The sequence below is a fragment of the Talpa occidentalis genome, unplaced genomic scaffold (genome assembly GCF_014898055.3).
Source record: "Talpa occidentalis isolate TD23 unplaced genomic scaffold, MPIMG_talOcc4v2.1 talOcc4.10, whole genome shotgun sequence".
In the NCBI taxonomy this organism is placed as follows: Eukaryota; Metazoa; Chordata; class Mammalia; order Eulipotyphla; family Talpidae; genus Talpa; species Talpa occidentalis.
The window spans coordinates 14,839,151-14,866,058 of NW_023600993.1; the positions used below are offsets into that span (position 1 = coordinate 14,839,151).

Consider the following 26,908-nt stretch of genomic DNA (forward strand, 5'->3'; position numbering starts at 1 on the left):
AGAGGTCTGCTGCGTCATGTGGGTACCTCCCTGGCCAGGGATCAAACTCGTGCTGCAGTGGCTGCTGACAGCTTCAAAGGTTGCGTCTTCACCCCTTGCACCACCCTGTTTCATTTTACTTTTGAGGATGAAGTTCCTATGGGGAATGAAAGCAAGCTTCCCCATTATGCTTTTGTAATCAAGAAAGACCTGCATTACATGTCCCCAGAGATTTCACAAATGATGCCAGCCTTCACTATCCCATGCAAGAGCTGACCTTAAGCAAATCTTTGAACGTCTTTTTTTTTTTTTTAAGATTTATTTAATTATTTATTTATTTATTTATTTATTTATTTATACAAGCACTGGGTACAGTCAGAAGTGTGGGAGGCTGAGAAAATTCACCAGAGCCAGAACGGGGAGCAAAACAGGCAGACTGACGAAGTAAGTACACTGCTGAGGGGAGCAGTGGGCACAACAGGAGAGGTCTGTCTCGCCATGTGGAACCCTCGCCCAGCGGCTGGGGATCAAACCGGTGCTGCAGAGGTTGTGGGCAGCTTCGCAGTCCAGCGCTCAACCTCTGCGCCACCAGGGGAGGCCCCAATCTTTGAACATCTTTAGGTCTCAGTTTTCTTATTTTATAAAATAAAACATTTGGGGCCACATCTCCCATTCTTTTTCTAGGTCTGGAACAAATATTCTGTGGTTATTTACATTAAATTGGTCTGATCCATAGGGGACAAGAAGAGTAATTAGCACTCTAGGTGTGATAGATGCTTTGGGAGATGAAAATACCCCTGAGCCTTTGGGATTCAACTGAATTATTGCTTAAAAATTGGACAAGAGGACAACCCCTGGTGGCGCAGAGGGTTGAGCACCGCACTGTGAGGCAGTCCGCGGCCTCTGAGGCATGGATTTGGTCCCCAGCCGGCCAGAAAGAAACCCACATGGTGCAGCAGACCTCTCCTGTCTCGCCCGCTGCTCCCCTCAGCAGTGTATTTCAGTCGATCTGCCTGTTCTGTTCCCCACTCTGTCCCTGGTGACTCCTCTCACCTCACCCCCCGCATCTCTGGCCTGTACCCCAGCTCTTGTATGCATAAATAAATAAATCTTTAAAAAACAATTGGACAAGAGTTACTGGAGAAGATCATTCCAAGCTGAGGCCTCATTTCCAAACACAGGGCTTTATAATAGAGTCATTCATTATTCAGCAATTTTGTGCTAATATCTACATATAATGAAATTTGCATGTGTTCAAAATAACCCTCTGCTGTCCCCGAAGAAATAAGTTTATTGCAGACTGATGTTGTGTTTTACAATTCAGATTTCCCCCAGCAATCAACAGGTAATAGAATCCTGAGTTGAGCCCCTGATGAAACAGTGGCTTTATGTTTAGGGCTTACATCATAAAACAAACAAAACCCAAAATAACCTTGTCTAGAAACTATTCCAATCAAGTGGCTCAACTGTCTATGTTATATATATACTGCCTTATTCTCTTTTAAATTATTTGCTTATTAATTTGCTCATCTATATGTTTATGCTGAGCTTGTGTGTTAAGTTTGGATAAGTCAAGTGTGCTTAACTGGTACTAGATTCCACTGCATTACTTTTCATTTGATGTCTTAAAGATTACTGCTGGCAGCAAGAGCTTGTCTCCACCATTCATTACTAACTCATATTGCCAGAATGAGCAATTTTTATAACATAACTTTACCTCCTAATCTGACTTTACTATTTGAGAATGTGAAACTTCAAGCTTCTAGTCCAAATCCTCAAAGGATCACCTGTAAATACCACTGCTGTTTTCTTTCTGTTTGGGAAAAATTTAAAAGTAATTTCTGCCTTTTTAAAAGTTGTTTTGTTCTTTCACTTCTAATTTCACCTCAAATATTTTAATATATTTTCTGAGATAAAAGGTATGCATAGTCAGGGGTGGGAAAAGATGTAAAGGAAGTTATTGGCAATCATGTAACTCAGTTTTGGTAATGCACAGAGGAATTAATCAAGTCAGATTAAGACCTATAGTGACACATTTTTTATTGATTTGTGCTTCTCTGTAGAAGAATGCCTATTTTAAAGACAGCGCCACGATTTCTGTTTAGAGTAATTGACATGGAGTGGTTATTCTCTTAGGAATTTCAAATAAAGCTTTTTTTTTTTTTTTTCAGTACGGGAGATACTGAATTAGGGAGTAGCCAAACTCAAATAGGAGACTGATTTTTCCTGGACATAGCATTTAAATAAATTCTAACACATTTTAATAATGAGTAGATTTTATGTTCCATATTAGAAAATATTCTAGTCATTAGGCTTTTGAAGCATTTGACAATATAAGTCATTAAAAGTTACTATGAAGTATATGAAACATTAATGATACAGATTTTGCTAACTTTAACCATGCTCGCTTTGAGAAAATTATGCCTCCTAACCAGCCTATGTCTAAAGATGAATTATTTATAATGATCTGACATAGCATTTCATTCTCCATCCTTTTTATTTTTTTATTTTATTTTTTTTAAGATTTATTTATTTATTTATTTATACAAGCACTGTCAGAAGTGTCAGAAGTGTCGGAGGGTGAGAGGATTCACCAGAGCCAGAGTAGGGAGTAGAACAGGCAGACTGACGAAGTACACTGCTGAGGGAAGCAGCGGGTGGCAGGAGAGGTCTGCTTGCCAGGTGGGACCCTCGCCCGGCGGCCGAGGATCGAACCGGCGCTGCAGAGGCTGCGGGCAGCTTCGCAGCCCAGCGCTCAACCGCTGCGCCACCAGGGAAGGACCTCTCCATCCTTTTTATTTTACCTTTAATTTGTGTTAGTTTTATTAACTTTTTTTGTAGAATCATGTTTATCAGACTGAAGTTTCCTACTGTAGTTGAAACTTGAATAACATTCCACCCTCCTTTTTTAAAGACATGCATTCCCACAAGGCTAAAAGAAGTTGACTTTTGTTAAGGACTCACTTTGCTTTGATTTTAACAAAATATATCATTGATTTAAGTAAAACCAGGCCTTTGTTGTTTTGCCAAGTTTAGAATCACCAGTCATGGTCAAGGATATGTTTTGGGCAAGGAGGAACTAGGAACACCTCAGATACTACTACCAGAAAGTCCTAGACTTGACTTTGAGGCACTGGCATCTTATAGGATCACAGACAAACAGAATTCCAGCAGATATATGACTCTGGAAAATAAAAATAAAAGATAGTCCAGTTGGAGGAGAGGAAAGAAAAAAAAAATCAGGTAACTGATGAAAAACAGGAAAAACAGGATCTGAATGAAATATTAATGTGGTTTTGGGAATAGAACAATATAAAAGTGGACAAAAGGCTACAGTCAGAATATAGAATAGTGCTAACCTGAGAGGTTTGGATTTTATTGACATTCCCTGGAATCAAATGCAAGTATGAAGTAATGAAGGGAGACTTGTAGAGACTCAATGGAAATACAGAATTTTAGCGTAAGAAGCGCCCATAAAAAAATCCACTCCATTATTTTACAGATAAGGAAGTTGGGGCACACAGAGGTTTAGGAATTTAACAAGGGTCACCTAGAATATCTAGAGCATGGTAGGGCAAAACCAACAAGCAAACAAAGGTCTGCTGACTCCTAGTCTACAAATCTTTCATCACATCATGCTATACTGTGCTATTCAAGGTCAAAGTCTTCAGCAGGCTTATTGCTTCTTGAATATGTAGTTGTCATTATTTTTAAGTATTTGCTTTCCTCCAAATGGCTTTTCCAAAAGTAGCTTTCTCTCTGGCTCCTAAATGGGTGTACATGTTCACTAGAATAACTTGCCCTTCATGTGTAAAACTCTTACAATTGTCCTTGAAAAGTACTGTCTTGCTGTATGGTTTGTGGTGGTTTTATTTATTTATAAGATTTATTTATTTATTATTTATACAGGCACTGGGTACAGTCAGAAGCATGGGAGGGTGAGAGAATTCACCAGAGCCAGAGCGGGGAGCAGAGCAGGCAGAAGGACCGAAGTACACTGCTGAGGGGAGCAGCGGGCGGCAGGAGAGGTCTGCGCGCCATGCGGGACCCTCCTCCGGTGGCCGGGGAGCAGCCGGGGATCGAACCAGCACTGCAGAGGCTGAGGGCAGCTTCGCAACCCAGCGCTCAACCGCTGCGCCACCGGGGAGGCCCTGTGGTGGTTTTATTGACAAGGCCTTGGCAATTGCTGGTAACCCTTAGCCTCTAGATTAGACTTTCCCGTCTGTTCTGGGAATCCTTTTGATTCTTGGCCCCCCACATTCATGCATGGCTGATTGGACAATACTTAATTCATGAAGAAGTCCTGAAATTAATCAAGTATTCAAAATGCTTATAAGTGTTGATTTCTTCCATACAGTGTTTGGGCTGGTATGTTATGTCAGGTGTACATACATGCCAGTGATTTATTTTATTTATTTTTTTAAGAAATGAAAATTATATATTTTACCTGAATAACACATCTCCCTTCTTTTTAAAGGCATACATTCACACAAGGATAAGAGATATTGACTTTTGTTAAGGACTCACTTTGCTTTGATTTTTAACCAAATATATCATTGATCTAAGTAAAACCAGATAATGCAATTATTTTGCCTAGGTTACACGATGTGATTTTTTTTTTAATTGAGGTTTTGTTGGCTTACAATGCTGTGTATGATTTAGGGTGCTAGGTCTACCACACCAGTAATTTTACAAGTGAGTCTTATTGTGTGGCTGTTCACAGTGTTAATTATGAGTTTGATTTCTATGAAAAGTGATACCCTGAAATCACTACATTTTCAGGGACTGCAAATATATGGTGTGAAATAATCCTTTTGACTTGAATTTCTTCTTGACCATACAAACCTTCCCCCATTCTGAAATACTCTAGTAGCTTAAATATCAAATACTTATCTTGCAAGGCCATGACTTGAAAAATACTTAATGACTTTATGGTAGGAATACGTATTTTATGAACAGTGCTTCAACCATCAGCTGTGCTGGCAGGAAAGCTTTGGGAGAGGCAGTGTCTACTATACTTTATTAAATGTCTGCATATATTTGGTATAACTATGTGAATTTGTGTGTGTGTATAGAAAAGTTTCCATCCTGGTCCCTGTCAAAGACAGTTTTGATCCACAGTAGTTGGAATTCCTAGAAACTTTTTGCCTCAAAAATTACAAGGATAGGGCCTCCCCTGGTGGCGCAGTGGTTGAGCGCTGGGCTGTGAAGCTGCCCGTAGCCTCTGCAGCGCTGGTTCGATCCCTGGCTGCCGGCGAGGGTCTCACATGGCCCGACAGATCTCTCCTGCTGCTCCCACTGCTCCCCTCAGCAGTGTATTTCGTCAGCCTGCCTGCTCTGCTCCCCGCTCTGGCTCTGGTGAATTCTCTCACCCTCCCGTGCTTCTGACTGTACCCAGTGCTTATATAAATAAATAAATAAATCTTTAAAAAAAATTACAAGCATATACTTCATATTTTGTGGAGAACAAGGTCATCAAAAAAAAGTGTAGTTTTTCTAATTCTTGTCTTGATAAAGCTTGATAAAGAGAGACCAAGTCACATTTTGGAGGCGTCATGCTTTATCCAGCATGAAGGTTTCTGCTCCAGCATATCACACACATACGTGGGCACACACACACAGAAGGGGAAATTTACTCCGCAGGAATGGCAGCTGACAACTTGCTAATGCTCCAGCTTTGCAGGAGATGCTTTTGCTCAGCAAAGCACTAGCAGGTACCATTCACATACTACTTAACGATAATCTGAATAATTCCTCCTGGAGCTCTGTAGTGCTCTGAAAGAGCAGCAACCATCTAAAAATGTTCTCCAAAACTTTTCAGAAACAGGAAGCAACAGCAGCACCTGTGAGATCTACAATCTGTGTGGAGTTCTGGAGATCCTTGTTTCCTTCTCCATTTGGGGGGAGAGAGTACCTTCAAAAGTCTTACCTGGATGCTTCACAGGGCTTCTTGTACCCTAATACACCCAGGGTTGCCTTCATATCTCTGCCTGAAGTTGTTGCTCATGCAAGCATAATACAGGGACTCTCATTGTTTCTCCACAAGCCAGCATCACTCTATGGATGCCTCATTCTGATTTGAACACTATTCTTCGAAACCAGACAAACTAACCACCCTCCCCCTGTGCTTTTTCTTCTTTTGTCTCTCAAGTCCTTGATCCTTTTTTATTCATTTTCTCCTAACCTACTCAAAGTTGTTATTCTTCATAGCATTAGTGAGCCGTACCCCTAAGAAGCCAGTATGTCATGTTCTTCTATACCATGAAAAATTGGGGGAAGATGAGCAATAAATGATCATGTGTGACTCTTGTCCCTTAGTGGGGACTTGTGCTCCTAGAAGTGACCCACTTAGTTTGGAAACCAACATTCTATGTGAAAATTCCCAGCCATCACCCTGGGTTACATTTGAGTGTAAGCCTGTTTGGTTCTAAGTAGAGTTTGATAGAAAATACACACACACACACACACACACACACACACGTAATGTTTGGGGCAGAGATATAAGGCATGCCAACTACCTATGTCCTAAGAGTATTAGGAGAAAAGGTTGAACATAAAATAACAACCCCAAATTTTTGGACAACCTTTTCATACCAGGGAATCAATGAAACATTCAGTATCACTAGGCACGAGGCCCTCGCAGTAGTCCTGAACTGTGGGTAAGAGTACTGGGTACATTTCAAAATGTTTGAAAAGGATAAAGAGAAGAGGACTCTTTTCTGACAATACTTATTTGCACATTTTCTGTGGCTGTCTTCATGCTACAATAGTATCAGTGACAGAGGCTAGATGGCCCTCAAAGCCTCAAATATTTAGTCTCTGGCTTCTTAACCTAAAAGTTTGTTGATCCTACTCTAAAATCTACATTCATAACCCTGAGGCTATACTATTTCTACCAGATAATGGTAAGCTCATATTGAGTACAATTAGAATTTCTACATTATTTTGTACCATGAGAGAGTTTTAAAAGGAAGACAATAATCATCTGGGGTCCTTTGGATGAGAATGGCACAGATGTGAAACTTTAGGAGTAGCTCAATGAAAGCATAAAATGGATTTTATATTTTATTGTGAGGGATTGTGATAAGTGTTCTCCTCACACAATCGCTAACTCCATGACTCATTAGGAAAAAATATTCATCTTCATGGACAAACAAAATGGAGGTTTAGTCACATGTTATGTCACCAATAATTTGTATTCATCAGTTTATTTTCCAAAATAGAGAAAAAGTAGAACATTAGCTGGAAAGTTATGAATAAAATCACACATTAATGGCTTGACTAGTCAGGCCCAGGAGAGAAGCTAAGGGAATTGGTTTATTCTATGGGAAAAAAAATGGATATTCAGGAGCCCTCCTGTGTGTTATCCACTTTTATGGGCTGTAACTGATTTTATTCCTTAAATCTTTGTGGATAGGGGGACCAAGACTTGGAAGTAGAGTAATGGTTGCATGCAAATCCTGCAGCTAGTAAGTGACAAAGCCAAAACCAGACCTTTCAAATCCAAAATTGGATCTTTTCGTATAACAAATTTGAAGACATTTATCATTTTAAGCTGTAACTAGTATAGAATTGCTCATCCAGTGAGACCAATGATTGATTCTCTTTCAAAATGTTGCCCAATAGGGGCCTCCCTGGTGGCTCAGGTGGTAAACACAGTGCTATCAAGCTATCGCCAGCCACTGCAGCACAAGTCGATCCCCGGCCAGACCAGGGAGCAACCCACATGGTGCAGCAGACCTCTCCTGTCTCGCCCGCTGCTCCCGTCAGCAGTGTCCTTCAGTGGATCTGCCTGTTCTGTTCCCCTTGGTATATATATATATATTTTTTTAAGATTTATTGATTGATTGATTTATACATACATACATACAAGCACTGGGTACAGTCAGAAGCGCGGGAGGGTGAGAGGATTCACCAGGGCCAGAGCTGGTGAAGTACACTGCTGAGGGGAGCAGCGGGCGGCAGGAGAGGTCTGAGCGCCATGTGGGACCCTCCTCCGGTGGCCGGGGAGCAGCCGGGGATCGAACAGGCGCTGTAGAGGCTGCGGGCGGCTTCGCAACCCAGCGCTCAACCGCTGCGCCACCAGGGAGGCCCTCTGTTCCCCTTAGATGACCCATAATTTGAGAGCAGAGAGTATACTTGATTCAGTGTATTCCTCTATTATGCATACTATTTGGTATGTTATAGAAAATATATAACTTTTTGAGTGAATAATAATAAAACTAAAGGAAAATGATCTGGTTGTCTTTAATAGAAGTATGATTTATTTTTTACATTTCACATTTTATTTAGTATATTTTTTACTCTCATATGATCAGAAAGATTTTTTTAAGTAAAGTAAATTATACATTGGAAAAAGAGATAGCCTCTTTTCTCCAGAACTGCTGGTAGCTGAGATACCTGTTGTTGAAATGATTCTTTGTAATTTGGCTGTAGTTTAAATAACCCTTTCTTAATGGGCCAGCCTGTAAGAATTTATCTGCTGCTTGGTGGCTTGCATTCTTTTACAGAATGAAAGTACCCAACAAAGTAATGCTGTATCATTATTAGCTGTAATTTGGGAGGTTGAGCCTGGAGGTAATGAGTGTTTGGGGTCTGATTCTGTGAATGCTACTCATTCTCACTTTGATTTCATCAAAGAATCTCCTTTTGGTTCTTGAACATTCCTTTCCTCCTAGAAACATCTTCCACAGTGCCCTTGACAAGTAAATACATCTTCACCCAAGATATTAAATCAATACATCAAATTAATTGCAATGAGTTGAGACGTGACACCAGAAGAGAATACATGACACTTGGCCTGAGTCAGAAGTCACCAAACCGAATTGCTTTTAAAATCTTTGAATTACACATTTGAGATGTTTGCTGCTGGAGCTCAGTTAGAATTTATTTTTTGGCGAGAGAATAGTTGAGAGGAATTAGTGCTACCAAGTTGTTTTTGTTTTTTCTTTTGTTTTTTAAAGAAAAAAATCATGGTCAAACAAAAGTCTCCTTCATGATCAGCAAACAAAACACACCTAACAGACTTATTTACTTCAATCAATAGATTGCAAATGTCCCAATGTAATTGGAATACGTCATCTCTGGTTGCCAAGATGATAATCCGACTCATACTTTTATTTCCCCAGCTATATCCTTCACTCAGAATCTGGGGTTCAAAATCTCTTAGGATTTCAGCAGAGAGATGTTTAATGTTGAAATATTTGATTTACGAGAAAACCAAGGCAAATCACTGAACAGAGATTTGCCATTTATATGTGTTATGAAAACCCAGCTCACCACTTTTCTCCCCCACACCTAGTTCATCCTGTGCTTCAGTTCTCCAGGCATTCTCTTTAGAAATGATCTATAATAATCTATAGGTGCTTTTGTGAGCATTAGAAAAAGGCACTCCTGTTACAGCAATTAAACCTCAAGGAAATCAGTGGATTAAATAGCATCCTAGGATGCAAGATTGGTTACCAACCCCCATTATCCCTTTGAACTACTAAGATCTTTTGTGAAATGCACAAGTACACAATTTTTGTAAATTTCACAAATACACAAAACATTCCTGTCATTTATGTACATAAAACATATGACAAAAAATGTAGAAAGAAAGGTTTGTTGGCGTCATGGCTCCTGCAGGATTGTGTATGCTTTGGGAAAAGAATGCGAGGAGGTAGCATTGAGGAAGGCATGTCAGCTGCATCTGTAACTCTAAAATTAGGAATTAATATGGAAATATGTTAATATGCATGGATTCTGGATAATAGATAACTAGGTGTTGATCACATTACTCTCTTTATGTCTGAATATTTAGTAATAAAATTATGTAACAATTATTTTACCTGGAAAAAATAAATATTCTCAAACAAATGGATTTCTCTTAGAAGAGTAGATATTAATATTTTTAATGCCCCCAGATTGTCTCAGGTACCTGGAATTCACAATCCTCTTGGTAACCTAGGGCTCTGAGTGATGGGCATGGTAGTTGGAGTGATCTGATTTTTTTTTTTTTTAATAGAGGCATGTTTTTCTTTATTTATTTGTTTGCTTGTTTGTTTGTTTTGTTTATACATGCACTGGGTACAGTCAGAAGCGCGGGAGGGCGAGAGAATTCACCAGAGCCAGAGCGGGGAGCAGAGCAGGCAGAAGGACAGAAGTACACTGCTGAGGGGAGCAGCGGGCGGCAGGAGAGGTCTGCGCACCATGTGGGACCCTCCTCCAGTGGCCGGGGAGCAGCCGGGGATTGAACCGGCGCTGCAGAGGCCGCGGGCAGCTTCGCAACCCAGCGCTCTACCACTGCGCCACCGGGGAGGCCCTGATCTGATTTTTTTTAACTATTAGTTTAAGGAAAACATCCAAAATTAAAATCAGGGAAACTCACTTTTGACTCAGATTTGACTATACTTACTTGGACTGTGTCTGTGTTTTGAATGTGGGGCAAGGAGTCACGAGTTGAAGTCTTCTGTGGGAGAGAAACAGGAAAACTAAGACTGGAGAAATTTAACATCAGATCACCCAGGTTAAGTTTTCAGTTCATCAGGCTGCCCTCCACCCTTCAGACACCAATCACCTGTTCTTCCCACTCACCTAATAAACATCAGAGATGACTCACAGAACACAGGAAAACATTTGATTTACTAGGTTCCTGGTTTATTATTTAAAAAAAAAAAAAACCCTTAACTAGGAAGATCCAGATGGAAGAGAGGCAGAGGGCTGGGTATGTGGGAAGGGCATGGGAGCCTCCCTGCCTCGTCCTTGTGTGAGACACTCCCAGCACCTCTGTGTGTATTCACCAACCTGGAAAGCTCTTTCAAACTGGTCATGTGCGAGTTCCATGGAGACTCTATTCTGTAGGCAATAATGAGCAACTCATTGGCCATTGGTGATGGTGCCGCCTCCACCTTTTTCCTCCCCTAGATGCAGGGGTGGACTGAAAGCTCTAACCTTCTAAACACTTGGTTGGCTCCACTCACAACTGGCCTCCATCCTTTGCCTTTTCCTAAGATCCCTTATTAAAATAAATTCAGATGTGTTTAGACAGGGCTTCTTATGAATCACCAGGCACCCCTTTCACCATTATCACTTCCTTCATCTATGCATCTGAAGCTATTTGAAGACAAAAAAACAAACAATATAACAAAAGAAGTGCTCTTATTGTTTAGGAAATTTCGAGTTTAAGAAATGTACTAGGAAGACTACATATATATATATATATATATATATATATATATAAAACACATTATTATAAATCACAATATCACATACAAAACTAGGTTAAGCTATAACACTCTAACCACATTATACACATTATACACCCATAGCTATGTGTAAGTTTGAGATGAGGCAATGCATAAAACTACTCACCCAATTACAGCCTTAGAACAGCATAATATCCATAAGTAGTCCATATAGAATATGATTAAATGGAGATTAGAAATGTAAGGAAAAAAGATAATGGAGTAAATTTTAACTCTAGAAATTATTCATGCCTTTTTATAGTACAGTTGGTCTCAATATTTGGCCTGCCACCCATATTTCATGCTAAAATACATTTCAATGAAGTTGTTGGAAAAGTCAACCTGTTTTTAAACTCAATTGAACTTGACTTTATTATTCTCCTTTGGAAGTCACTTTACTTATATTGCTGTAGTTTTTCTGTATTATAGAATGATATGAGATTACATGGTCAAATAAAGTAATACATGTTATTGCAGTGAAGAGAAGCACAGGTTTTTTTTTTCCACTTGTTTTTCTTCTATAGTTTTTATTTATAAATAAGAGTCGCTATTTGATGGGAGGTCACATGTGCAGTAGACTTGGCACATTCCTTCATTCAGCCGTTTAACATGCAGATATCAGTAAGTAATTAGGGTCGTACAGATGCTGGGGATGAAATCTGGACTTTACAACCTAAGCTTGGAGCAAATACAAGCAACAAAACTGAGGAAATTTGTGCATCAGTAGATCAACTCTGACAGATCAAAGTTGGGTGACCCAGAACAGGATCAGGAATGCTCCTGGCCTCTGTGTGTGTGTGTGTGTGTTTACACATTTAATTTCAAAACAATTAAAATCCAAATCATATTGCTTAGGAAAGAAGTGTCCATTTTTAGACTATCAGATATTGACTACCAGGTAAATACATGCATAGACTTTCATAATGAATGTATAATTTATATATACCCTATAAATTTTATGATGAGAAACTGAGCAATTAGGTTTGGAATATTTTATTTCTATAATTCCAAATAAAGATCTCCAGAATTCAGGCCTTGATTGAAGGAAACCTTTCAACAAAAACATGCCAAGATTATTTCTTAGTCTTTTTCAAGTGGCTGAGATGTCATCTAAGCCAACTTTTCTCTGCTCCTTATAGCCCCCTTTCTAAAGTGCCTTTGTGCCTCCTACCTGTCTGCACGTAAGTAATAGAGAGCTCACCATATTTGAGCTCTTTAAATGGGCCTTGCATCCCTGGATCTTGCTTCTGCTTCTTTGACAAGCCTAAAGCTCTGTCTTCTCTGTAACAAAACATTGCTGCAAATATATGAAACAATGTAATTTTCCCATCTGTAGACAGAAAATAGTAGACTAGACAATCATAAAACAAATTGAAAAAGGAAAAACAAAACAGGAAGTAGAGATTATGCCAAGTCTTTGCTATTGCAGAAATTTCTGCCTTTTCTGAGAATTTCTTATTTGTATAGAATAATCACTCTTTTTGTGATTTAATAACCACATGCTCTGCAAATACATTTTGCCTTCCAATTGTGGGTGAATACAATGGCAGGAGAGTCTTCACAAGGGTAAAGGAATTATCTAACCTCCCTGTCTCTAAAATTGTAGTGTAACAGAAAAAAGGTAAAAAAAAAAAAAAAAAAAAACCAACCCAAGTTTAGGATAATGCTATTTCATAGCATATGTTTATATCATGAAGTATAGAACTGAAGATTTTCCCTGGATGGGTTTTGGTGATAGCAATTGGTGATCAAATTACATAGCAATTGGGCCTCCCTGGTGGCTCAGCGGGTTGAGCGCAGCAATGTGAAGCTGTCAACAGCCTCTGCAGCGCCAGTTCGATTCCTGGCCGGCTAGGGAGAATCCTACATGGCAAGGCAGACCTCTCCTGTCTCACCTGCTGCTCCCCTCAGCAGTGCTTTTAGTCAGTCTGCCTATTCTGCACCCTACTCTGTCTCTGGTGAATCATCTCACCCTCCTGCGACTCTGGCCTATACCCCACCTCTTGAATAAATAAAATAAATCTTTAAAAAAAAATTACATAGCAGTTGGTGATCTTCAAGGTGATTTGATCTCAATAATGTCTGGCAGCAGATGGGAGAAGTCTCTCTGCCAGTATTTTTTATTACTATTACAGAGAAATGTCCATAATACTAACTTCATCTTTTACTAATTTGTACAGTCTTTAACTGATATGGATACTGAGTCCCAAAGAGACAAATATTTGAAGCAATAATTGTGGAAATAATAAAGATGTGATTTATTGAGCAACGCTTTTGTATGCCAGGTATCAGGTTAGGTATTTATGTGAAGGGATAATCACTTCCTGTTTTAAAAGAGGAAGACACTAAAGTTTAGGAAAGTTAGACAGCTTACCCACTTGTCATAGTCAAAAAAGCTCACAGAATGTGGCTGTGACCCCAAGTGCTTACTGCTGTATCTCATGGAAACCCTTTCTTAAAGCCACAGGAGAGTTTTAGAGATTGAGACAGTCCATGTTATTTTAAGATGTTCCTTCTGCTGGATTCTGATATTCAAGTTCTTTATCCTGTTGTCTGTCTTTTGTCTTTCTTCCCATCCTCCCTTCATTTTATCCTTACTTTCTTTTACTCATAAAACATTAAAATTGCATTCAGTGTTTGTGCATCATTCTTGGCAGTCGTTAAGTTCTAGTCCTCTTTACACACACCTACATGTGCATAACTCATTGAGTCACTGTGTGTCCGAGCTGGAAACAATCCTGATGATCATACAGTCAACTTGCTCACTTCACACATGACAAGTCAGGTCTGGAGAGAAGGGCGACTTGACCATGACCACACAGCTCGTTATTGAGAGGCCAGAACTCAATTCTGAGATAAGTGGTACGTGTACCATTGTTCACCTGAAGAAGAAAATGACCTCTAGATTTGCCATATTTCATACTTACATGTCCTTTAGAGTTAGGTCCCAAGGATGCTCACCTAAAATCAGTCTTCAACAGACATGACTTTGCCCATGGAAAACCAGTTTTCTACGTTGCAGGTTAGGTTGACTGCTAGGGTGTTAAGTCAACATAACTCAGATGTACTGACACTGTTTACTCAAGAATGTTTGTGCACGTGTGTTATAATCAGCTAGAAAAAAATACACACATGCAATGTGCTTGCTGATGAGACACCATGACCATTTCCTTGTGGAGTTTACACTTTAGTGTATGTTTATATTTTTGTGTATAGCGAGCTTGGATGTGAGTGATTAACATAAACTAATGTGTTGAAATATTAAAAATTATGATACTCAGTCCTAAAGAGAATATAAGCTCTAATGGCAGGGAAAATGGGCAGTGGCCTATTTAGATAAGAAGGTCAGAGCAGAACTCTGCAAGTAAACATTTCATCTGAGACCTGAAGGATGAAACCCAAGGAGAAGGAACGTCATGGGCAAAACATCGAGGCTGGAAAGAATCAGGAAGAACATTCTTAAATGTCAGAAACCAGGTAAGGATTAAGTGAACTCTCAGGCTGGGTATGCAGGCCATGGTAGAAAACACTCCAATTGCAATGGAAACCCTTTAAAGAATTCATAACAGAGAAGTGATAGACTTGATCTTTTTTGCCAAGATTATGCTAGGTAGTAAGACTGACAGGAGATGATAAATTCATCTGAGGGGTATGTGAGGCTTCACAGTCACAGTTTTGACTAGCTCATAAAAGACTGAGGTCTCAGCCTGGGGGATGCAGCCTGGGGGTGTAAGTGTGGACATTGGAAAACCACGAGATAGCATATCATGGGGGGACTAAAGGATTATAGAGTGAGCATAATGACCTTTATATCCCCACCACAACCCCAAGCTTTGAGAACCTGTAGCTCTAGGAACCAAGTTAATTATTGAAAGTCTCCTTAGGAATTATAGAAAATCACAAAATCAAAGGTGTTGTTCAGAACAGAATTCTCCAAACTTTAAAAATTGAGCACATGCTCATCTACAATGGGGATATGCGCTTCCCAAGTCGGCACTGTGATGTATCCTCCAAGCTCCTTCCATTAGAGCAGAAGGTCTCAATTTTTTGTGCATGTATCACCTGGTGATTTTGCTTAAAATGGAGATGTAGGCACACTTCCCTCCATAACTTGGAGATGCTAATTTAACAGATCTGGAATGAGGCTTGATAAATGGTAACTTTAATAAATGACCTAGGAGATTCTAATGGATGTGGTGAACAAGGGCTTCACTTGAAACATTGGACTTGGTGACACGGGGCCCTTACTCTGCTCCTCACTGTGCCACTCTCTTTCCCTCCATGTCAAGAATATTGTAGCTCTGAGGATATTTTAACTTGCTGTGTATGTTGCTAGGTTATTCAGCCTTCCTGAGCCAAGGTCTCATCATCCTCCTTTAAGGGCATTTACTATAGGATGCTATTGTGAAGGACAGAAATTTAAACCACAAGATCTGAACTTGAGTGTCTGGCTTAGCACAACTGTCCAATAAACAGCATCTATTTTATTTTTTTAAAGATTTATTTATTTATGCATAACAGAACTGAGGTACAGGCCAGAAGTGCAGGAATGAGAGGATTCACCAGAGACAGAGTGGGGAGCAGAGCAGGCAGATCTACTGAAACATACTGCTGAGGGGAGCAGAGGGTGAGACAGGAGAGGTTTGCTGCACCATGTGGGTCACCACCCAGGTCAAGGGTCGAACTCATGCTGCAGTGGCTGCTGATAGCTTCTTTGTGCTGTGACTTAACCCCTTGAGCCACCAGGGAGGACCCAACAGCATCTATTTTATTATCTGCTTTATTTCTGCCTGTCGAGTGTTTTTGACTGCCACCTCCTTACTCAGCTTGGTTTCAGAATGTAGTCAGTTTACCCCTATGTTGGTTTGTTTCTCAATTATTTGTATCATCTTACCTCCACCTCTTTTACCAATTCCCAGATACCTGCCTTTAGCAGATATCACCTTAATTAAGCTTTGCATTCTCACTGCATTATTATGAAGACACTGAAATAAAAACACTAATATTATAGCTGTCGAACATCTGTAACCATCAAATTAGTTTCTCTTGTGTTTCCTGCTGTTTATCTTACCGTTATCTCTTGTGAAACCACTTTTTCCTCTTCAATCTAATCTGAGTACTTTGAAGCAGAGAAGACCATGCAGTGGACAGATGTGCTTCTGGAAAAAGCTACCAAATTATGAAAAACATTTGCATTACTTTATATTCCACAGAATAAACAAACCTTGAATGGAGAAAGGTCAGTCCACTCTAGAGCACAGTAATTTGTACATATACATACGTACACATATACACACCATATAGAGTCTTCAAAAATTCAAATTTAAAAGCTCTATAAGTATTTTAAAAAATAAGATGACTAAAATGTGGCTGAAATTTCTTTTCTTTTCCCCCAAATATGCATGTATATTTTCAGTAAAAAGCCTATTCTCTATTTGAAATTAAAAGGAAATATTCTTTGAATTAAGCATAATTGTAGGCAAACTCTAGGTTGTGCTGGAGAAGAATCAGGGGTAAAGTAAAATTAAATATTTGGAAATCTGGGGATTCATAGAATTCTGCTGGTCTCATTTGCTTTCCATTAAATCTGCCTTTCAATAGACCAAATAAAATCCCAACAAAACAGTGTTCCTCAGAACAAAAATATTGTCATGTAGTTTTGCTTTGTCTTTAAGTAAACTAAGAAAAGTTTTACAAAGATGTAAAATTTAAGCCACAATAGCTATGTATTTGGTAATTTACATTTACTTAAGAGAATAAAATTGCACTAAATGTGAATGGTGCCAGAAAATCCAGCTCCTGAATGGCCGAGGCACAAAGCCTACCCTGTCACTTTCCACTTGAATCTCTCCCTTATCCTTCCTCTGGCTTGGGGGGAATTGGGATTTTAATATCATTTAGGTATGTATATTAAGGGGGAAAGGATAGTGATGAAAAGCAGAGTGAACGCTGAGCTTTCTTGCTCTTTGCAAAAGCAGGAAGAAAGTTTGACCTCCCCAGGAAGCTTTCTAGATTTCGTATTTGATTTGAAGGAAAAGGGGTAGGAGGGGATAGGTATTATAAGTATGAAAATGCAGGAGTAGATATGCAAATGCGGAGATATTTACATCAGAGTTCCAGCTTTGAGCATTGCTTTGTTGCAAAGTTTTCTAGTCTTTGTGTAAAGTGATCATTTTATACACTTATTTTAAAACTCAAACTATAAATGCATGGTGACGGTAGCAATACCACAATTCAAATGCCGCTAGGTGTTATGTATATTGCAAGGGCTGTCAGAATCCCTCTTTGCTTATTTTTTGTCTGCTTTGCTTTACAAGGTTCAGAAAAGATCTCCAACCAACTAACCTCCTAAGTTTTGGCAGAGGGCGTACTTTAGTTTGCAGCCAGTGCCATTAATCTAATAAAAATGCCATCATACTTGGAAATGATGCAATTAAATTCCCTGAAATCAATATAAAGTGCTAAGATTATTTAAATATTTTAAAGTTCTAGACAGTCATATTCTATCTGCCTGCATAAAGTAGTCTCCAGAGAGGACCATGATCAATAACTCAAAGGGTACAAACGCTGTCTTTGTTGGGTCTGTGTGTAAATGTAATTCAAAAAGAATGGGGGCAACTCCTGAAAGAAGATTAAAAGTTCTTGTGCAAGAAAATGGGGACTGGAGGGTTTGAATTTGTCCATCTACTTTGTCTCATATGAGGACTTGCTAACATAACACAAGATTTGGTATAAAAAGAGAACTTAATATCAGAGACACTTTTCAAGTAAAGATTTGGACCATCAAGGTCTCAATTTTGTGTGTTATTGGCAGAAAGAAACAAAGAGGTACAGATTTTTCTGAGGCCTACTTTGTGCTTAGCAAAGACTCTTTTGCTTTCCATAGGGATCTGCCCTGTGGAATGTTCTTAGACTGAGTTGGTTGACAAGGTATTTCAGGCCATTGGGAAACAGTGTCTTGGGTCTTCCTAATCCTATTGAGCACACACTATTCTATCTTATAATGTGAGACTCAAACCTAGGTTATGTAAAGGTATTTCAAACAGTATGCACAGATGCATAGATAACAAACAACATGGCTTCCTAAAGTTTCAATTGGTTTAAAAATTTGGCAGACCTACATTAAATATAAATCAAGAAACACTCAAATAAGCATGAATATACAGCACAGGAGGATGCAAAATTCTGATGCATTTTTTAAGCTAAACATGAAATTTCAAAACAATATCTAAGTTCTATGCCTCTAGGCCCCTTGGAACACACATTTATTGGCTTTGACCAATAGATGAATATTTCAGTGGGAAACTTTTAGAATTAGTGTGATATACATTAAAAGGGAATGAGGACATCAGAGACCAGCTCATTTGAGTAGCAGCTGTATTTCTTTCCTTCCTGGGAGACTCTCAAATAGGCTTATGTAAAATATTTTGGAACCAAGAATGTTGCCTCATGTTTTTTAAATATTGACTCTCTGGAAATGAGGGAGTAACATAGAGGTTGCGGAGAGAGCCAGCCTAGTTTAGGAGATATCATCAGTGAATTTTAATAAGTGATATCTACAGAGAAAAATCTGTGGCTTTGGGCTCTTGGTAGATTGGAAGAAGTAAAACTATTTTTCTAGAATTTACTCATTTCTTCAGAAGGTAAAAAAAAAAATGTCAGATAGATCAGATTTTGATTTGGCCCTTCCACAGAAAACTAAAGTTCTCCAGGACTCAATGTTCTCATCTGAAAAGTATGGAAGGTACAAAAATGAGAATTAATAGTGGACAATCTTTGCCCTCTACTCTTTCCCTATGCCTTTCCATTCCTAATCCTACTCCCTTCCTACCTGGGAAGTCAACAAGGAATAGAATATCTCCATGTGGATGGAGAGTAATGCTTTATACCAGAAAGTGAGACCAAGTGACCCAGGTCTCTACCAAGCCTGAGATTCCCTCTCCTGACCCAGGAGAGCCTTTTGCTAAGGGAACATTTAGAAAAATAATCAACTGCCTAATATGTAAACATATTTAGTTCCCACTGTTTACTGGCACTTCAAAACTGAATTTACACAAAAGGATGACCTAGAAACAGGCAGGGAAAAGCTGTGTGGCATTTAGATGCATAGCGCATATGCATAATTGATTCCTTAAAAGGTTAAATACCCAAGCATATATACGGAAAGTGATATACCCATGATGGCTTTGTTTTACATAATTCTAAAGTAAATGTCATGTTTCTTCTTTGGAGATTCCAGAAATGGTATTTAGAAAAGCATATGTTTTCAAGTAGATAGCCAGGTAAGAGGAGCTTCTTTTTCCCAAATAGAAGGACTGACTATTCATGTAGCTGGTACACTAAGCTTTATGAGGCACCACTGTCACGAAGGTCTCTTTGGACTTGAAATGCAATTACATATTGAGGACAAGTGCTAAATATAAACAGAAAAGGCCAAATACATGACTTTGTGGTTTTTGCTTTGTTTTTGCAGCGTATTTGCAGGACGAATTATCCACCCCAAACACACTATAATCCTTAATTGAAACACCGATCAGACAATTTGCTGGATCCGTTAGCAGTTTTTTTCAGAGGCTTATTGTAACTGTGAAGGACTGGTCTTTTTGTGTGTGTGTGTGCACCCATAAGTAATTCTAAAGATGCTATGAAAATAAATAAAAGAAACAAGTCACTAAGAAATACACAGAATGATATACCATAATATATTCCTTAAAATCAGAAAAAGTAGGCAATATGTTGCTTAAATATATTTAAGTGGTAAAAATATATATATATATATAAATGGGAGTGATTGATATAAAAATTCAAATTATGGCTTTCTTCTTGGGGGAAGGAATGGTATCCAAGCTCTATGGGGCACACAGAGGTTTTTACTGAATGACTGACCATGTTTATTTATTATTGTTTTTAAATATTGTTATGAAACCTTTTTAGGTATCTTGTGTTTCCTATTTTTTCATGGAAAATGTAAAATAACAAGATATGGTGAAGAGAAAACACAAATTAAATTGGCTTAAAAAAGTGTAATATGACAATAATAATAAAAGTAAACATTAATTTCAAGTGATTAATGGATAGATTGTATTTTTAAAAAATTTAAGTACATGCCACATGCAAGACACAACTCTAAGATATTAACCCTACAAGGGTCCAAAAGTAGAAGATGAGAAAGTGTATACTAGTTTGATACTATCAAAGGAAAAACAGTTATTGCTATTGAAATAATGGGAAAATTGGACATGAGAACAAAAGTTATGTTTATTCTTTGTCTCCAATTCCTGTTTCTTCATTTCTCTACTGATACTGCTCACTCCATACATCTTCTCCTTTTGATAAATCATCTCCAACTATTTTTGTCTTGATCCTAGCTAACCTTTTTCAAAGTCTAGGATCTTTAATCTGTCATCTCTGGTCATACTTGCTATTTGTGTGCAGTTGATTGGATACTTACAGACTGTTTTAGTGTCATTGATATTCATACATTTCTTTAATTAAATTGTAATGTTCTAGAGCTACAGACTCTACCTTATTCATCTTTCAACACGTCCTGTCACCTCACCCTAGAACTCACATATGGTAGAGCCATGTCATCTGGCATATAGTAAAAAGTCAATAAACATGTCAACAGTTGACTGACAAAATGACTTCTGAATGCACATTAAAAGCCCTTTCAGGATGTTTGAGTACTTTGCCAAAGCTATGCATTTCCATGTTCTAAGCAATCTCTCAGCTGAGGTTTTAGAATAGAAAGAAAAGGAGGCTCTTATTAGAGAGGAGTTGGGTGAAGCTAAGATCACACACCCAAGGCAGGACACCCCTCTCTGGACTTAGCTGGGAATTCCCATACCTCAAGACTAACCTTTCAGGGCAATGACTGTACCTAATAAACTTTTTATCTCTGCAACTAGAACTTAATATACAGTAAAACTGTATATAAATTTATGTAAAACAAAGCCATCATGGGTATATCATTTTCCATATATATGCTTGGGTATTTAACCTTTTAAAACTTAATATACAGTAAAACTAGAACTTAATATGCAGTAAAACTTAATATACAGTACACAGTAGATAAATTTTTCAGCAAAGCATGGGATACTTATAAATATGAGTTTGGGATAATTAATTCAACCCCACTTTGCTCAAAGTTGCTTTCTCTAAAGACTTCAACATTTACCGGTTGTTCCACTGCATGTTAGGTATATACAAAATTTCATATTTTGGTATGAACATTTATATATGTACATATTTTTTATGTATTTGTATTTTTCAAACAAACAAGATGGATGTTGATGGATAAAGAAATTGACTTTTTCCCCTCAGTGGTAAAATTTTGAGTTGTGTTTTACACAGTAATTTCTAGCATCTCTGTGTGATTGAGCCTGTTGCCCATAGCAGTGAATCACCTTTTATCGCACCGTTTATTGCCTTTTTCATCCCTTCCCTCTCTGTTACCCACCTGATTACTTCCTGGATCATCTTCTAAAGAAACTACTTGTATACTCAAAACCTTGTCTCGGGGTTTGCTTTGGGGGAAATCAAGTCTAAGGCAACTGTGGTTTAGAGTGTGTGAGTGACTTCCTCAAGTTCACTTATACATTGAGCTGCAGATTCAAGATCTGACCCGGAAGCCATGCCCCTAAACACAACACCTTACTGCTAAGTAGATGGTATGTGCTTCAGAACAAGTCAGTAAATACCATGATCCGTTTACCATGAGCTTCTATGCAATGAAAGCTGATGTCAGCACTTATTAAGTGCTTCTGCTGATCAATTGCATTTTATATACAGTGTTTCCTTCCTATCTTAGCACAGCAGTGCATGCATTTTAGGCATTGTTAGATTAAACACAAATGGTCATACTTTGTTAATGAAATGATGACATTAAAAAAGAATTTCTTATACCTGCCTAGCTGCTGAGTGTCTTCCTTTTGTTCTACAGACAGCAACTTCATCCTCGCAAATGCCCAGGTGGCTAAGGGTTTCCCCATAGTCTACTGTTCTGATGGCTTCTGTGAGCTTGCTGGATTTGCCCGAACTGAAGTCATGCAGAAGAGTTGCAGCTGCAAATTCTTATTTGGGGTCGAAACCAATGAGCAACTGATGCTTCAAATAGAAAAGTCATTGGAGGAAAAAACAGAATTCAAGGGAGAAATTATGTTCTACAAGAAGAACGGTGAGTTGACTTTTCTTGATCGCCACTCATTGGACAGTCTTGGAAGGTCACCTTCTTTCAACTCAGTAATTGCTCCATAACTCCCATTAAGGCTTAATGTTATTTCACATAAAGACAGTCTGTTTTAGAAGTTCCACAAATGACTTAGATGATAGTCTAGCCATAGACATTAGCAATATAAACTTCCTGAAAATTTATCATTAGCATTATAACTATTCAATGTCAATATATTAACTGAATTAAGATATGCTAAATTGTTTTACTATTATGTTATGGTCATTCCTAATATACATATTAGATGTGATAATTGTTAATATGTTAACAGGTCAATTTTTATCGAGGACTAAGAACAGAGATTGAGTGTTTTCTGGTGGAAAAGGAAGTTAATTTGAAGGACATCAACAAAGGCACTTTCTCTTCCAGCTCCCTAGATGCAGAGACTTTTACTAATCTTTTAAATTCTAAAGACAAACTGAGAAACACCTGGTGTCTCAGAGGGGGAATAAATTTACTTAGACCCAAAACTGCCACTGGGGAAGTGCTAAGTGTTTTAGTTCTTTTTTTTTTTTTGTGGTTGCTGCAGTTTTGCAACTCCCCCCTAAATGAAGTGGGATCTAGGAATGGGTGTGGTCTCTATAGTGCTAGGGTTCTTAGTGGAAATAGATACCATTATCCCATGGGCCCTGGTAGTTGGGGTGAATCCAAGAGTCTTTATATTGGAAAAATGCTAATCAAAAATTAGATCACTCATCATTTTCCAGTTTCTTCCACTCTATCTCTTTCATTAATAATTCAGTAACATAAAAAAAAAAATTCAGTAACATAACCCCCAGAGTTTTAGTTGGGCACATGGCTGCTAAACTAGAGAATGTATTTGCCTTCTTTGTATTGGGTTGTGGGAAAGTCATGAAATATTTTTTTCTATGTTTTTCAAGTAAAAATTTGTCTTGAATATTCTGACAACCCAATAGTAAGGTTGGGCACATGACTAAGTTTTGTCTCAATGCTATGTAAGAGAGAATAGTTTATATGACTTAGAGAAGATCTTTAAAAAATTCAAATGTTTTCCCCTTAGTTTCTCTTTTTTTTCAACCTTCTCATGGTGTTATAAACTGAATTGTACCTCATCAGAATTCATAGATTAAAGGCCTAACCCCCAATGTGACTCTATTTGGAAATAGGATCTTTTAAGACTTCACTAAGGTTCAGTGAGGTTGCAAGAATGGGGCCTGTATCTAATATGAGTGCCCTTATAAGAAGGGGAACAGACCCCCAGGATACACACACACAGGTGATGTGAAAACACAATAGGAAGGCAGCCACCTGCCAGTCAAGGAGAGAAACCAACCCTGCTAGTGTCTTGATCTTAGAATTCTAGTCTCCAGAATTATAAAAAAAATACACCTCTGCTGCTGGAGGGATTGGGGTCAAAATCAGGGGATTGCAATTGTATGGGGAATATAAAAATTAAAAAAAATGAAAAAAAATACATCTCTGCTGTTTCAGCCACCTGGCCTGTGTATCTTGTAATGACACTCCTAGCAAAGTAAGACATCTGCATCACAATGTGCAGGCTAAGCTGGAAAGCCAGCTTTAATCATTTGATCAGGGCAATGCTGTAAAGGAACACAGAGCAACACTCTGGAAGGAACCTGGGTGTCCTTACAGACCCACCTTCCTCACGCCAAAAAAGACAAATACATATCTGTCTTGTTTGAGTCACTCTATTTTAAGGTCTTTTTGTTACGGTACATTGTACTCTAACTCGGAGTTTCTCAACCTTGGCACTAGCACTATTGACATCTCAGGTGAGTAATTCAATGTTGGGGGAGAATGTCCTATACATTGTAGACGATTAACCCCATCCCTGGCCTCTATAACTCACTCTCAGTAACGGGGTCATTGTCAGGAAGAGAAATAAGCACCTGAACACATTAATGTTGTCCCCTTTTATAAGTTATTTGTCCTTGTAAATATTCCTTGATCACGTAAATTTGAGATTCAAAGTTGTCAAGAAGTAGAGCACCCTGCAGGGAGGAGAGGATACCCCAATTCTTTGGTCCTAGGATCAGACTGTTGTGTAAATCCCACAGTAAACAGATAAAGACCAATGTAGCAAATATGATTAAATAAATGGATTTCAGCACTATCACATTATGCTTAATCATTGAAAAGAGAGCCTGAGCTAAAAGAAAATGGAGGCTGTCGCTGAGAATGCAGACTGGAGGGAGTGATAAAATGACCATCTGGTGGGGCAAAGAGAAAAAGGACATCCTTTGTCTGAAATATCCACTGACTGCAGACTTGTCTTTCTTAATAGAGGCTCCTTGGACAGGTCACTCCAAATCTATTTGAGTGTACTTCTTTGTAAGCTTCCTCAAAATAGCCAAATATGGCATCACTGAGAAAGGTCTAAGTGGGAAGCCCAGAGGATGGAGACTTGGGAGGGAGCCAGGTAAGCAGAAAATAGAGAACATGAGGTGGAGTCAACACCAGAAAGAATTTCTTGAACCCATTGTTTCTTATCTTTAAGTCTTTAGCTCTTTATCTTTCATTGATATTTTCTCCTGAGCTCAGTTTTTGTCAAGTATATTGGTTGTTAGGACTGTCATAACAAAATACTACAGACTGGGTGACTTAAACAACAGAAATTTATTTTCTCACAATTCTGAAGATTAGAAGCACAATTCTGGAGATTAGGTGTTAGCAGAATTGCTTTCTTCTTTTTTTTAAAGATTTATTTATTTTTGCATACAAGAGGGGAGGAGAGGATTCACCAGAGACAGAGTGGGGAACAGAACAGGCAGACTGACTGAAATATACTGCTGAGGGGAGCAGCGGCCGAGTCAGGAGAGGTCTGCTGTGCCATGTGGGTTGCTTTCTGGCAGGCCGGGGATCGAACTTGTGCTGCAGAAACTGTGGATAGCTTCATATGTTGCGTCTTAACCACTTGCACCACCAGGGAGGCCCAGAATTGGTTTCTTCTGAGACCTCCCTTCTTGGCTTGTAGATGGCAATCTTTTCTCCCTGCATCTGTGTGTTTTTCTTCTGTGAATCTTTGTCCTAAACAACAATTCTTATAAAGACAGCAGTCATATTAGATTAGGGCTCATCATTATGGCTTAATTTTACATTAATGATCTCCTATTTGCAGCCACATTCTGAGCTGAGATAACAGTCACATTCTGAGTTCAACATATGAATTTTGAGGGGATATAATTCATCCTGTAACAACTAGTCACATTTTTTGAGTCTTTCTTAATCAATGTATCCTTTTAGAATTTTTAGAGTTTGTAAACTCTTTTAAGTTACTTTTTATTAGTTTTGAAATATTGGCATATATGTGTTTTATGGAATATTTTGTGTCATTTTTATACCATGTTACCCTGATAAATTTTCTCTTATCTTCTCTGTCATTTTTTTTCCATTGTCATGTCATATTTAAATGAGGTCCATTTTCATTGACTTCTATAATATCAGAAAATTTTCCTACACTTATTGACTTAAGGTTCTAGCTGCCATTACTAAAAAGTCTTTCTAAATGCTTATTTTTTTGTTATTCAAAAATTTCTTTTAATCACACTTTTTTTAAAATTTATTTTTATTTATTTATTTATACAAGCACTGGGTACAGTCAGAAGCGCGAGAGGGTGAGAGAATTCACCAGAGCCAGAGCGGGGAGCAGAGCAGGCAGAAGGACCGAAGTACACTGCTGAGGGGAGCAGCGGGCTGCAGGAGAGGTCTGCGCACCATGTGGGACCCTCCTCTGGTGGCCGGGGAGCAGCCGGGGATCGAACAGGCCTGCAGAGGCTGCAGGCAGCTTTGCAACCCAGCGCTCAACTGCTGTGCCACCGGGGAGGCCCTTAATCACACTATTAATCAAGGTTTTCACTTACTTATTTTCTACCCTCTGCATTTCTTACCTTGGCAGGATAATAACTACCTTAAGGGAACAAACCCAGTTTTTATACAAGAAGCAAAGAAATCTTTATCTCTCAGAAAATAGAATATAGTGTTTTTTATACTATCAAATTTCCTCAAAAGTAGGTGTGCACCTTCACATTAATAAAGAAGTAGCCTGACAAGCAATTTCTCTCAAAGATAGTTCCAAACAGAGAAGAAAAAATCCTTTTGTTTTTAGTGTTTCCAGAAAACTATCCAACACAGCTTCTTCCTATTTCGAAGCTGTGAATTTCATAGCAGGGAGATTATCTCTGACCTCCCATAGTATTTCTCAGAAACCCTCAAGCTGAGCATGAACAAACTGACTTGTCATGTCACATTTTCCTTCTGCCAGAGCCTAGCTTCTTGGCTAAATTTTAATGGTAGGAAGATAAAAGACCATCAAGAATGTACCATGAGCTCCACTTTATATGTTATCCTAGCATACATGCTCCTAGAAAGCTTATCTTTCCAGCCACTTTTCATATTAAATGGATACAGAAGAAAGAAATGTTACAAGAGAACAAAAATTTTAGAAGAAAATTAAAATGACAGTTAATTTTGCAAAAGTGCTGTTGTGATGTAT

General features: G+C 38.5%; 1 protein-coding gene across 2 annotated transcripts in view; it reads left to right on the forward strand.

The window, feature by feature from the left end:
• The window catches only part of KCNH8 (potassium voltage-gated channel subfamily H member 8), a 246,037-nt gene that overhangs the window by 54,753 nt on the left and 164,376 nt on the right, over positions 1-26,908 (forward strand). For both annotated transcript variants that reach the window (XM_037524877.2, XM_054691469.1), the window contains exon 2: positions 22,147-22,380. In XM_037524877.2, coding sequence (XP_037380774.1) covers positions 22,147-22,380 — 234 coding nt within the window. The remainder of the gene's footprint in view (positions 1-22,146; positions 22,381-26,908) is intronic.